At 39.7% G+C, this 14,562-nt stretch overlaps 1 protein-coding gene and 2 long non-coding RNA genes across 4 annotated transcripts in view; 1 reads left to right on the top strand and 2 right to left on the bottom strand.

The window, feature by feature from the left end:
- Positions 1–12,723, top strand: part of LOC124291666 (glutamine--fructose-6-phosphate aminotransferase [isomerizing] 2-like) — a 77,352-nt gene extending 64,629 nt beyond the window's left edge. The window contains 2 exon segments of the mRNA XM_046728715.1: positions 7,101–7,179; positions 8,563–12,723. Coding sequence (XP_046584671.1) covers positions 7,101–7,145 — 45 coding nt within the window. The 3' untranslated portion in view covers positions 7,146–7,179; positions 8,563–12,723.
- Positions 4,568–5,343, bottom strand: LOC124291668. Of its 2 annotated transcripts, none has more exons than XR_006902259.1 (3): positions 5,269–5,343; positions 4,957–5,224; positions 4,568–4,670 (listed from the first exon to the last, which is right to left on the bottom strand). It is a non-coding gene; the product is annotated as an uncharacterized LOC124291668 (long non-coding RNA). The 2 variants fall into 2 exon arrangements; XR_006902258.1 differs by lacking the exon at positions 4,568–4,670 and adding an exon at positions 4,702–4,804.
- Positions 5,472–5,771, bottom strand: LOC124291669. The gene is made up of 2 exons (XR_006902260.1): positions 5,707–5,771; positions 5,472–5,617 (listed from the first exon to the last, which is right to left on the bottom strand). It is a non-coding gene; the product is annotated as an uncharacterized LOC124291669 (long non-coding RNA).
- Positions 12,724–14,562: the final 1,839 nt, after the last annotated feature.

The following is a 14,562-nucleotide window of genomic DNA, read 5'->3' as shown; positions in this document are numbered from 1 at the left end:
AGCCTGACACAAATTTGAATTCTTAATGCACTTGGTGCATGGGGATATTAGGCTGCATTTTTCAGTAATTGGTAGCACTTTTGCATGTGTACTACAGCTAAGTCGAGCCCTGTAGGACTTGATGGATAATGATGTTATAACTCAGCTGACTTGGTTGATGCATGTGGCTGTACTGCCCAGCTGGAACATTTCTGAGGGTATGGCATTAACAACAAACCCACACTGATTCATGGGTGTCCTGTAGCCATACACCAGTGGAACTAGACAATTATATTGACCCAAACTGCATGCTTCGTATGGACTATAATTCCTCAGAGAAGAAAATTCTCCCCACATGCTTAACTCAACCTAGAGTAGAACTGGAGAAGGTTGCCGTAGTTACCCACTACGTTAGACGGTGATTGGTTGGCTGACTGTTGTGAGAAGACGGCTCTTCATGGAAGTAAAGTCACAATACAGCTTTTCATGGTGGTGTTTACTAAACATAATGGTGACTGTGTGCTGCTAATATATAATTACATGTATTTGGGTTTGGCATTGACATGCTATGTAAAAAAAATGACTATTCTTTTCATTAGGAAATAATTGTGGTCAATTTGGATCATATAATATAAAAATATTTACTGTTTGGAATCTTTGACATCATGCATGTTATTTTGTTATATTCTATGACTTGATATTAGTTTGTTAAGGCCACAACAATACTCAATTATCTATATGTTTAAGCTTCTGTCTCTTTCTGTTATCTGCTATTGATGCGGAAACATTTAGAACATGTATCTTTCAGATTCCCAACTTTGCAACACCTCACCCAAACACAACCCATTCAGAAAGGATGCTTCTACAGAGCGCAGCAGGCTTTAGGTGAACCCTGGATGAACCCTGTCGTGACTCCATGAAGACATATGTGTCAGATAGAGAAGTGTGTTTTTGTTCACACAGGGGCTTGTTTTGCAGTGGACATTCAGAAAAACTTTTGCGATTGCAAGTGAACCTTTTCAGTCTCTGACTGCCACAGTTATAGTTGTGACTGTGGAGGAACATGCTTGTTATTCCTTCAATGTGATGATCATATCACCAGGGGGGACGTCAACACATATCTCAAGAAGTGTCAGAGATCATCCTTCTCCCAAGATGGCTGGGACATGGCCTGTTACAAAGGTTTTCTGTGTGATCTACCCTGGTGCAACGTACTGATCCAGTCAATTCAGCCTTGTCCCAGCCTTCACTCACCATGGAAGGCAAATCTGATTCCTTCAATATGTCAGACATCCATGTTCAGTCATCTGCCAGAAAAGCTCCACACTCTACACTTTATCTTTAGGGATCGTACTAACTTTCTTGGGAATACACAGCAGGAATGTTAACATCATCAGTGCATCTGCTCAGACAATCAGACATTCTGCAAAAACAGTCCCTCCCAACAGAGCGAGACTCTAGAGAGGATCAGACATGTGGTACACACTTCATTCTAGTGATTTGCAGAAGAATGTTATGGCTGTCACCTCCCATCAGTCAACTGAGATCAACAGTGAGGCTCATGGTCTGGATTTCTGGTACATACCTCAGCTGATTCAGACGCTCGGCCTGCCACATCTCGGCATCAGCTATGCATGACACTTCAGTACCCTCTGATTCAACATCGACAATGTCAAACCTGGAATCAGATTATGTAGTGGAAAAACCCTTGGATCACTGACAAGTTTAGGCTGCCCGTAGTCTCAGCAGAAGAGGAATATGTGCCAGGGTTCTGCATGAGGCACTGAGACTTGTTGTCACTCTTCACCCAAGGGATGTTATACTAGACAAGATTTTCCGTAATAGATAAAGGATCCAACCTGGCTGACTCTGGCTGACTCTGGGATGCATGTTTTAGAGACTCTCCAGCACTCCAGAACTTAATGGACATACCGACTTTAATCCTAAATGCACAGGACACACCTTCAACGGACAGGAAACATCAATACAGGGATTAGAAATATGCTCCCATCTTCATTCACTTTCCTGTCAGAGGTGGTTGATTTGACATTCTTGCACGTGTTCACTGACATTCAAGCAGCAGTTATACTGGTCAATGATCGATACCAGGACAAATGTCCTTGGTTCACCATGTCCATGAGATGTTGATGGAACCTCCACCTCTGTAACTATGATGATAGGTTCAAGGTTAGGTTCTTTATGATCCAGGAACAATTCAAGTATCGGCAAAGGAGGCAAGAGACCACAAGAACCGTCACCTTTAACTAATCCACCAGAGGTCAATGATTGATGGATGTCAGTTCCTAGACCATACTGTTCTACCCAGTGATATCACTTTGGATGGACCGGGTCTTCTGCCCTCAGTTGTTCCTATCCCTAGTAGAGAGAAGTCTTTGTCTCGTAAGCAACCAGACAATGTTTGTTGGCCAGTTCATGACAGGGCCTAGATTTTCGGAGCTATCTTAGCGCTAAGAGAGCTTCGAAATCTAGGCCCAGCCTCTTTGGGAGGGAAACCATCCATCGCCCATCTTAGAGTTGGCAGTTCTCCAAGATGCCATAGGCATGTAGTTGGACAAAAGGGGGATAGTCAGTAGGTGCTGATCTGGAATTGGGTCCCCTTTCTGCTGCCCAGTCTTCTAAATACTCCAGGACTCCAGGATATCTTCAGCATAAAGACCTTCAATGGACAGTTCCAGAAGTCACAATCTCTCTTCAGGATTGTCCCCATCACAATTCTAGGAACATGTGTTGTGCCATTGGACTTCTTGTTTATTTGGACCTTCAAGATGCCTATCTCCACATCCACATCCATTCAGAGCAAGGACACTATATTAACTTTCAAGGTCAAGTCTACCAGTGGCTAGTCCTGCTATTTGGTATTTCCACAGTCCAATGGCTATTTACCGGAATAGCAAAAACTATCACACAGTTTCTATATTGAATGGGATCTTATTGGAAGCTCACTTCAAGGATAGTTTTGAAACTCACACATCCACACATCACTGCTTTAACAGCTGAGATGCTCATTTGTTGAACCTCAAGTAGCAGGGAGGGACCCGTCAAGGTCCATGTTAGAATATTGATCTTCAGTAACCCATGCTTGTCGTAAGAGGCGACTAATGGGATCAGGTGGTCAGGCTTGCTGACTTGGTTGACACATGTCATCGGTTCCCAATTGCGCAGATCGATGCTCATGCTGTTGATCACTGGATTGTCTGGTCCAGACTCGATCATTTGCAGACCGCCGCAATATAGCTTGAATATTGCTGAGTGTGGCGTAAAACTAAACTCACTCACTCCAGTAGCAGGGCATTGGTTTGCATAAGACAGAGTCACATTAAGGAGTGGGGAATGTGATGGCTGGCATGGTCTAAAGCCCCAACCTTCCTGCACCTGTTGAGATGAAGTTACATCTGTAAGTCTTCTCTTTGGATAAAGTTTGGGATTTTTCAGGCTGAACTCTTTACAGCCAGGCACTAAAGTCAGAAACCTTGGTTTATGTCATCAGTCCCAGGACACAGACCTGGATATTCTAGCCTGTCATGGAGGATATGTAGGTGTGTACCTACCCTCCAACAGCCCTTCTTCCTTGGTTGCTCTAGAGGATCAGAGCCACAAACAAGCTTTGACTGGTTTGGTCATGCCCTTTTAGCAGGTGAAGAGCTAGTTCAGCACCCTAGTGAACAAAGCCAATCAGAATCTCTGGGCTGCCTGAAAGTAGAAGTCATCTAGTTCAGCCACATTTTCATTCCCATCATCCAAGCCCTCTGAGGTTCCATTGCAGTGCTTAATGCACTCTTAGAGATCTACCAAGGGCTACTCAAGAAGATTGTGCAGGCTATCAGAGTGTTGTACAACAAATGGAAGCTACTTTTTGCCCAGGATGAATATCTCCAGCACTTGATGATCATGAGGAAGCTGAAGGGTTCCTCCCTTGCCACATATTTTCATATATCTATGCTGGATTCAAGGTTTCTATGGAGGCTAAGTTTGGGGCTCCGATCTTTCAAAACAATTAATCAGAGAATCTCTGGCCAACAGCCTTGGATCTGAACATCATACTATGGCATTTGGCTTTGCAGGAGTACACATCTCTCGAGGATCAGAACTTACAAAAGCTTATGAAAGCAGCAAAGATTAGTAAGTTTTACCAACTTCAAAAAAAGAGAGATTTAACACGGCAAAGTTCATGTAGGTCTCAGTTGGGATTTCATTGCCAAGAGCCAGCCACAAGGCATACCAGATAGGCTGTTCACAATCTCTACACTGTCTACAACCCCTACTCTGTCTACAACCCATACTCTGTCTACAACCCATACTCTGTCTACAACCCATACTCTGTCTACAACCCCTACTCTGTCTACGATCCCTACTCTGTCTACAATCCCTACTCTGTCTATGATCCCTACTCTGTCTACAATCCCTTCTCTGTCTACAATCCTTACTCTGTCTACAATCCTTTCTCTGTCTATGATCCCTTCTCTGTCTACAACCCCTACTCTGTCTACAACCCTTTCTCTGTCTACAATCCTTTCTCTGTCTATGATCCCTTCTCTGTCTACAACCCCTACTCTGTCTACAATCCCTACTCTGTCTACAATCCCTTCTCTGTCTATGATCCCTACTCTGTCTATGATCCCTTCTCTGTCTACAATCCCTACTCTGTCTACAATCCCTACTCTGTCTACAATCTTACAATCCCTACCTTGTCTACAATCCCTACTCTGTCTACAATCCCTTCTCTGTCTATGATCCCTACTCTGTCTATGATCCCTTCTCTGTCTACAATCCCTACTCTGTCTACAATCCCTACTCTGTCTACAATCTTACAATCCCTACTCTGTCTACAATCCCTACTCTGTCTACAACCCCTTCTCTGTCTACAATCCCTACTCTGTCTACAATCCCTTCTCTGTCTATGATCCCTACTCTGTCTACAATCCCTTCTCTGTCTACAATCCCTACTCTGTCTACAACCCCTACTCTGTCTACAATCCCTTCTCTGTCTATGATCCCTTCTCTGTCTACAATCCCTACTCTGTCTATGATCCCTTCTCTGTCTACAATCCCTACTGTCTACAATCCCTTCTCTGTCTACAATCCCTACTCTGTCTACAATCCCTACTCTGTCTACAATCCCTACTCTGTCTACAATCCCTTCTCTGTCTATGATCCCTACTCTGTCTATGATCCCTTCTCTGTCTACAATCCCTACTCTGTCTACAATCCCTACTCTGTCTACAATCTTACAATCCCTACTCTGTCTACAATCCCTACTCTGTCTACAACCCCTTCTCTGTCTACAATCCCTACTCTGTCTACAATCCCTTCTCTGTCTATGATCCCTACTCTGTCTACAATCCCTTCTCTGTCTACAATCCCTACTCTGTCTACAACCCCTACTCTGTCTACAATCCCTTCTCTGTCTATGATCCCTTCTCTGTCTACAATCCCTACTCTGTCTATGATCCCTTCTCTGTCTACAATCCCTACTCTGTCTACAATCCCTTCTCTGTCTACAATCCCTACTCTGTCTACAATCCCTACTCTGTCTACAATCCCTACTCTGTCTACAATCCCTTCTCTGTCTATGATCCCTTCTCTGTCTATGATCCCTTCTCTGTCTACAATCCCTACTCTGTCTACAATCTTTTCGCTGTCTATGATCCATACTCTGTCTACAATCCCTTCTCTGTCTACAATCCCTTATCTGTCTACAATCCCTACCTGTCTACAATCCCTTCTCTGTCTACAATCCCTACTCTGTCTACAATCCCTTCTCTGTCTATGATCCCTTCTCTGTCTACAATCCCTACTCTGTCTACAATCCCTACTCTGTCTATAATCCCTACTCTGTCTACAATCCCTTCTCTGTCTATGATCCCTTCTCTGTCTATGATCCCTTCTCTGTCTACAATCCCTTCTCTGTCTACAATCCCTTCTCTGTCTACAATCCTAGGTCAGGAGGATCATGAGGATATGTCTCTGCCATTGAGGCTCTACCTCCAGGCTACAAAGTATCAGAAGAGTGGAAGTGAGATTATTTTCCGCCACTTGTATCAATATTCCAGCAATGTACCAGCGATGCCATGGTGGGGAACCCCAAAAAGGATCACAGGGGCATTTGGTCACCAAAGAGGCATACAGAAACATGATCTCCTTTGAACCTTTGATACTTTCAGTCCTTGGAGATTTCATACAAAGAATAGAATGACCAGACTGCGGAAGACACAGGGCTCACTGAGAGTGTGCTGCATGTACCAAGGGTTGTGTTTTGGTGAGGTGTCATGAGGCCAGGAACATGAAAGATACATGTTTTAAATTTTGTTTCCTCAGTGTTGAAAGCATAAAAACCTCATCAATCTGATACGTATAAGAATAGGTCTCACAGTGAAGATGCTAGTGAACTGTGAGCTAGACACCCTGTACAGACTCATGTTAGTTGTATGGCCAGGGATCTGTAACCGTCTGTACATCTTTTCATACTTGCTTATTTTTTTACATACTTGTTTCTTGCAACCATATTATTTCCTTATTATAGAAAATAAATAAGCAACATTGGCAAGTTTTCTATATTATGTAAACATATTTGATTGAAACAAGAATTTGTTTTAAAAAATATCTCAACAAATCTAATTTGTATGATTTTGTTTAGATTGGGTTTGTTTGTTGTGGATTTGGGGTTTTTTTTCAATCAAAAGATGACCTTTTGAATCAAAATATGTTGTTAAAGCGTTAAAGTTCATATGGTTTTTTGGGGGGGAGGCTTGAAGAATTGTTTGTGATTTTGTTTTTATGTCAGTATTATAAAAAATAATGATATATATAATTTTAAATACTAAAGTGTAATCTTGATTAAGATATATATATATATATCTATATATATATCTATGTCTATATTATATACACACACATATGTGTTCATTATGAAAATTATCGAATTTATTAAAATTAAATGTTCAGTGAAAGAAAGTATTAATGTCACTGATTGGTCATTCCACTGACATCAAAGAATTATTTATTTAATCATCTATAATGACATATAACTGAACATATGCTACTTGTCTGAGACCCACAAAAGTGAGGGTTCACCACGCTTAAGCGTACTGTTTCCATTGTAGGTGGACTGCCCCCGGAACCTTGCCAAGAGTGTGACCACGGAGTAACCTTGAACTTGTCCCAGAAAATTATATAACCCATGTGAGTATTCACTTCCTGTTAGAATTAAGATGGAGACGCTTCGAAGCCAATTTCTATGTAAATGTGTCCAAGAGTGAGTGAAATTGCTTGTAATTTCAATCATCATAAATAAACTTCATTTTTCAACTTTATACAATGTTTTAACAACATCAATGTCATACATGAATGCACTATCGTAACATTTCAACTTTTAATAGCGTTTGTTATTACAGTAAGAACTGCCATTCTCTCCAGTTTAGCACAGTGTGAGAGTAACATTAAACATCAAGCACTGGACATATAATTCAAGGGATTTAGAATACAATGCTGCATATGTCATTTTGTATCAATATGTATAATGACAGAGCCACTGTTCAGATATTTCAGGCTATTGCTAAAGGGAGACAACTGTGTAGCTCTTATGGTCGAAACAGCTGATAGATATCTGAAATCTTATTGTTGTTATATATATCTCTATTTTCTCTCACTGTACAGGGAAACAACTTATTGTATTTGTGTCTAGTGTCCATGTTTTGCTGTTTCTACTAATCGTATTATACTATCAATATGGAGACGTGGATTGTAATATGTCACTAATTCAAAAAATGTTTCATGATATTATCTGTAACCAGGCAGTACTTTCTTTATGCTGCCTAAACCATGTACATTATACTCATTCTAATGTGTATGTAGATACACTTAACACGCTTTCCTAAGTATCTATATTTCCTGATAATTAATTTTGTGATTCTTAACAAACATTCTTATGTAGGGAGCAAATTTATTTCGCTGGTAGTTCACAGTTTGCCAAAAAACTTTATCAGTATTCACATTTCTTTGAGTGGCATTTTAGATGTTGGAAAGTACAATATAGAACAAACTTTATGGATAACAACTTCTTTTATTCGTGAGTGCAAAGTTTCGATACGGATTCTTGTACCGTTGTCAAGATTGGCAAAGTATCGATACGGATTCTTGTACAGTTGTCAAGATTGGCAAAGTTTTGACAACGGTACAAGAATCTGTATCGAAACGTCACACACACGAATAAAAGAAGTTGTTATCCATAAAGTTTGTTCTATATAGTATTCACTTTGGTCATAAAAATAATTTACCGGTAATGTTTAATAATTAACCCATGTGAGGATTTCAGGCTATGCTGGGGGTATTTCTCAATGTGGCATTTTAGAACCTTCAAAACCCAGCAACCTAAACCTTTTCTAAAGGTCAGACTTGGTGCCTATTGTACCCCTCATGGCGGTGTTACTCATAATATAATCACCAGTTTGTCTGGCCCACATTCAGTTATTTACATGCAGTTGTTATATAGCTGGCCTTGTACAACATTTTTATCAATAAATTATCTTAAGATTTCTTTGTCATCATGCATCTTATATATTTCAGATTGATCAGTCTCAACAGCTTTTGAAATCTTTGTTGATATGATGCCAAAGGTCAAGGTTACGTCAGGTTACGTCAGGTCAAGGTGAAGGCTTTTCATCTACATCACATCATCAGTGCCATTGGAACAAAGCATTACAAAACCGTCACCCTCAACTTATATTTAATACTTTTTATGGGCTTTTGAGGATTCCTGTGACAAATCATGTACTAATGGCTTCTCATACAGAGAATTGCATATTTATTTTTTTTGTATGCACTGTTTAATTTCTCACGTTTAACTGACAGTTGTCTATAAGAAAAGATTTTGTGGGACCACAAGGTTTATCCTTGCATACAAGGTCATTGTATACATTTGAACATGACATTAGACAACCATTTCATTAACTTTGTTAACAGAAATGTATTATTTAGAGGAAGCAGATATTTGCTAGCAAATAAGTTTATAAAATGACCTCATCATTATTGCTTCCTTTTTAGATTTTAGATTTGGGTTAAGACAAATTGACGATGATGATGATGATGATGAAATAAAGGTCTTCACATCATTGATACTTTCCTAGGTTTTCTTTGTTACTAGGCTGTCTGATAGTTGAAAATTTGAAATCCTTAACGGCATGGGTATTTTATCAAATGTGTCATTCTCATGTGTCATCTATAGACATTGGTTGAGGATGGCTGTAGAACTGTGCTAGGCTGTGCTGTGGAGTAGGCTGCATACAAAGTAAAGGTCACTATAAACAATCATGTACAGTGTGTAGAATATTACTGTATCATTGAGCTTACAATGTAGCACATCGTATCATCTGGGTTAATATGAAGTATAACATTATATCACCAGGTTGGTGTGCACAAAGCTGCTGCCACCTGTTCTGTGGGTGCGTTGCAAACAGTCAATCGCTTGCCAGCAAATATACAGCTTACAGCAGAGCACTAACTTACAGCTGCAGGTAGTCGCACCAATCACTGGCTGAGGTTGCTTCATTCTCAAACCGAAATGGTGGCGGAGGGGAATTTGACAGCTCAACAAGAAATGTCTTACTGGATCAGCTGGAAATGGACAAAGGCAGCTGACATCCCAGCATCCTCAGTTTGTTCCACATCTTCGAAGTAGTCATCAGTAGTGATAAATTCATCAGCTCGCCATCGAGACTGTTCTATTACGTTCTTCATTAATTATTCAAGGCGAGCAATCGGTAATCACTCCGCCAATTTTGGAATAGTGGGCAAGCGCTATATATATATGAGCTGTTGCAATGGATAAGCGATTACTTTGCTTACTCTAAGCGATTCACGGCTTGCAACGCACCCTGTGGGTTGACAACTTTTTGCTGGGTTACGACGAAGTCTGTAAGTGCCAATAACATGTTATTGTTGTGTAACAATACCATATTCAACCCTAGCAGATAGAATGCAGATGTACAGGAACAGTGTTGTTTATATGTTAATGAATGAAATGTGCATAGATGTTTTGTAGATATATATTTGGGGTAATGGCAGGGTTTAATGATAGGAGTATGTATATTTGTATGTATTGCAAACTGGTCCCTACTGGGAGTTCAGTACAACACATGAAAATTTATGAATTATTAGATTGGACACCTGAACATGTCTGGTAATGGTACCACACCTTGATGCCTGGTAACAATAACACACCTGGAAATACCTGGTAACAATAACACACCTGGAAATACAGGTAGCACAACTTGACATGTCAGGTAACAGTAAAACACCTGAAAATACCTGGTAACAGTAAAACACCTGGAAATACAGGTAGCACACCTTGACATGTAAGGAAACAGTAAAAACCCCGACGTCAGTGTATTGCTTCGCTCAGGCTTGCATTGAAACTCTCACTTTTTCTGGATGCTGATTGGGTTGCATATGGTATTGAATAACTCTTGTATATCACTATCAAGTGTCACTATTTATTTATGACAAACATTTATGTTGATTCATGTAAAGATGTTGTTCATGATAACACAGAATAGGATGACAATATTTGTTTCTCTTTTCTTATATTCTTTTCTTAAATTGCTACAAATGGCTATTTTTTGTTTCACATTAGATGTGACGTAATATTAGAATCGCACAGAATTTGATCTCGGGTCTGTTTTTTCTGTATCCTGTTTACTGTTATGTCAAGAAATGTTTTGTTGTACATATAAAATATTTAAGAAGCTTGTAAGCTTGTTTTGAACCAATGGGACAATCTCTTCTCTGAAAATCAAGTTGGTATAATCTCAGTGTTATCAATGTTTTGCATTTACAAATTTTGTTATTTATAAGCATTACCCAAGATATCGCAGCAGCTGACAGACGATGATTTCAGAGTTTTATTGATTGACATTATTACTTTACCTATAATTATTTATTGTTGGGGAAATGTGAAACATTGCCTTCCAGACGCTGTACTGTCACTAACAATACCATACATGTATGTTATCAGAGACTGTGCACATGTTGTGCATTCATTATACAATCTATTTGAAATCTATGCAATTTTAAATGCCTTGTATTTTTATGCCACAGATATGCATGTTTGAATGTCTTGTTTAAAAAAATGGCAGACTTTTTGTTCTCTCGTTGAAGCTGTTTGGTGCAGTGTCATTATATTAACCTTATTTTGGATGTATATTGTGGTAAAGAACTGAGTAGGGTTACATGTTTCATAGGGGGAGGGAGGAGAAGCCTTTTTGTTTACAGAACAGTGCTGGAACAAAATAATTTGTTTTTCCAAATCATACTGTTTGCTGCACATGCTGGTTATTTGTATAAATAATATATTGTGTGTGAAATTGTCTTGAAGCTTGTCCAAAAGGAATATTCTATTTCAAGATAGGTCAGCACCACCCACATCTGCAGAATAGTGAGAGATAGTTCGGTTGTGAGCGACCTGTTAGTTGGTATCCAGATTAGACGTTATTGGTTTGTATGTTGTCCACATGTCAGTGTGACTCGTCTGTACAGTATGGGCGGTGGGGTCACCTAATGGTTAAAGTGTTCGCTCGTCACACTGAAGGTCCGGGTTCAATTCCCCACATGGGTAAAATGTGTGAAGCCCATTTCTGGTGTCCCCCACAGTGCCGTGATATTACTGGAGTATTGCGAAAAGTGGCGTAAAACTAAACTCACTCAGCCTTGAAACCAGGAAAACTTGTTCCAGCACTATACAACAGCTGTACTGAAATATGTACAACAAATTTAAGAAAGATTGCAGACTGACTTTTGAAATAGAATATTTCGCCTCACACGGAGCTCCTTCTGTCCCAAAACTTGATGTTGACTCCAAGTTTGTTAAGAGTACAAGTATTTTGTGGGGTGGCAAATTCCACAAGACAGTTGATATCGAACATTTTCGTTTTGTGAAACTGAAAACTAAATATGTCACTGTTGCAAAATGTAAATTTGTTTTGTGCTAACTACCTTACCCTCATGTCTATTGTTACATCCAAATTTGATCGTCTCTGTACTTAATTTATGTTGGACAATCAGACAATCATTACTGAACAATTTCAAGGACAAATGAGATGATTTTGGAGGATAAAATTTAAAACTGAAGGTAATTTTTTAAATATCACATGTATTTTATGTTAAGTTGATAATATACTGACCCAGAAATTTGAATATTTGTAATATTTGGAAAATAGCCACCAAAATCTATTTATGTGTATATTAGGCATGAGATAATTAGACACAACCATTGCATTGTTAGGGGTGTAATCTCATTGTTTTTACCGTGCTCACAAAATAATTTGTTTTCATTGCATGTGAGTAAATGAGAATATTGGATATAATTTTGAAAATTAATGTTTGTTTCAGGCTTGTTGTTTATCCTAAAAGGGTCTTTTGAAGTAAAAACTGAGACATGCATAAATTTACTTCATTTGAACACAGGGTTTCCTTGCCCAGCCAAAAAATAATCCATGTGAAGTGTCTGTAATAAAAATGCTATTCAGTATCTGTCAATGAAAGCGATGATCTGTATTTGCTGAAGTTAATGTGTTGTGGTTTGTGCTAGTGTAGATGGTTTATGTGTTGCAGGGAGCCTACTCATAGCCTGACATGCTTGGGGGCTGGTGCATGGGGCAGGGCATCCCCGGGGTAGTAGACACTGGGGCACAGAGCAAACACTGCTATATGATAATAAAACATTACTATGTATGTCACGTGTCAGTGTTTTCTGCCTCTCATTGCACAGTTGGATAAGTTAAGTAACATTAGATGTGCAGAGTGGTTAAAGCTTTTGCTCCTTAGCTGAAAACCTGTATTTGATTCCCCTCATGGGTACAATGTGTGAAGCCCATGTCTGGTGTCCTCTACCGTGATATTGCTGGAATATTGCTAAATGCACTGTCAAACTTCACAGTCACTAACTCATGGGGGCGGTGGGGTAGTCTAGTGGTTAAAGTGTTCGCTTGTCACGCAGAAGACTCGGGTTTGATTCCCCACATGGTACAATGTGTGAAGCTCATTTCTGGTGTCCTCTACCGTGTTATTGCTGGAATATTGCTAAAAGCAGTGTAAAACTAAACTCACTAACTCATGGGGGCGGTGGGGTAGTTTGGTTAATGTGTTTGTCACGCTGATGACTTGGGTTTGATCGCCCACATGGGTACAAGGTGTGAAGCCTGCTGTGATATTGCTGGAATATTGCAAAAGTGGCGTAAAACTGACTCACTAACTCATGAGTTTAAATCTGGGTATGCCAGCACCATACCTATGGGTTTTAACAAAGTGGTGAAGGTGTAAACACCTGCATTACTACAGATGTTCCTCAGGCTGCCCAACCTTGATATCATCAGAAACTGTTCAAAGCCTGTTTAATCTAATTCACCCTTTTCTGTTACCTGCGATTAGGTGAGTATATTTTAACACTTCTTTGAACAGAGATGCAGTTCTCTGGTAATTATAACTCTAATGGAACCCTGTATGGCCCTGTCAAACCTCTTCCATCCAACCACACACTCACTTACTCTTTGTTGTTTAATGCAGTACTCAGCAATATTCCAGCTATATGGCAACGGTATGTAAATAAACATGTCTGGACCAGACGATCCAGTGATCATCAGCAATATTCCAGCTATATGGCAACGGTATGTAAATAAACATGTCTGGACCAGACGATCCAGTGATCATCAGCAATATTCCAGCTATATGGCAACGGTATGTAAATAAACATGTCTGGACCAGACGATCCAGTGATCATCAGCATGAGCATCTATCTACCCAATTGGGATATGATGTGTCTAACAAATCAGCGAGGTTGACCACCCAACCCCCTTAGTCGCCTCTTACGACAAGCATGGTTTGCTGAAGATCAGTTTTAAACCAGATCTTCATGAAGAAGATTTTTCAAAGATGTGTTTTATATGTGTTTAACTGTCTGATTCTACCATCAGGGCTAGAAAACTGACTGTAGGGCTCAAGGTACAGTGTTTCTGTGTGAGGCACCCTTTTAAAAACTTTGCCAGAGTGTCTATTAAACTGGATTATGTAAGCAGCCATGCACGCACCCAGAGGCTAGACAAATATATAGTCTATGAAATGTTTCGTAACGTGATAATAAATTCATGTCATCTTTGTGACAATAGAGCTGGCCAGAGTTGCTTTTATATAATCTAGATTTTGCTTTCATTACGTAATCCATTCTGTAGTCCTTCAGCACAGTGTGCAAAATAGTTTTCAAATTTTGCTACCTGGTCGGGCTAGCTATGCCTGAAAGTTGAATGTAGATACCGGTTTCATCATTAAGCTGCTAATATGATGAACATTTTGATCAGGCCACAATCTTGCATGAACTAAAAGTGTATCATAACTTAACAAGTCGGAGAGAGTGATATATATTTGCAAAATGATCCTATGAAAATTCACTATGACTGTGAAGATTTACTGGCCAGACTGGATTTTTTCTAGCCACGTGCTACCGGATTAGTGGCTATTTCGCACACTGACTTCAGCAGCACTAAGACACATGCATCTTATTCATGTAGAGTTTTAGTT

The sequence above is a fragment of the Haliotis rubra genome, unplaced genomic scaffold (genome assembly GCF_003918875.1).
Source record: "Haliotis rubra isolate DU_JTF1 unplaced genomic scaffold, ASM391887v1 Scf5, whole genome shotgun sequence".
NCBI classification, from domain to species: domain Eukaryota; kingdom Metazoa; phylum Mollusca; class Gastropoda; order Lepetellida; family Haliotidae; genus Haliotis; species Haliotis rubra.
Note: the sequence above shows the minus strand (reverse complement) of the source record. Positions and strands in the feature narration are given on the sequence as shown.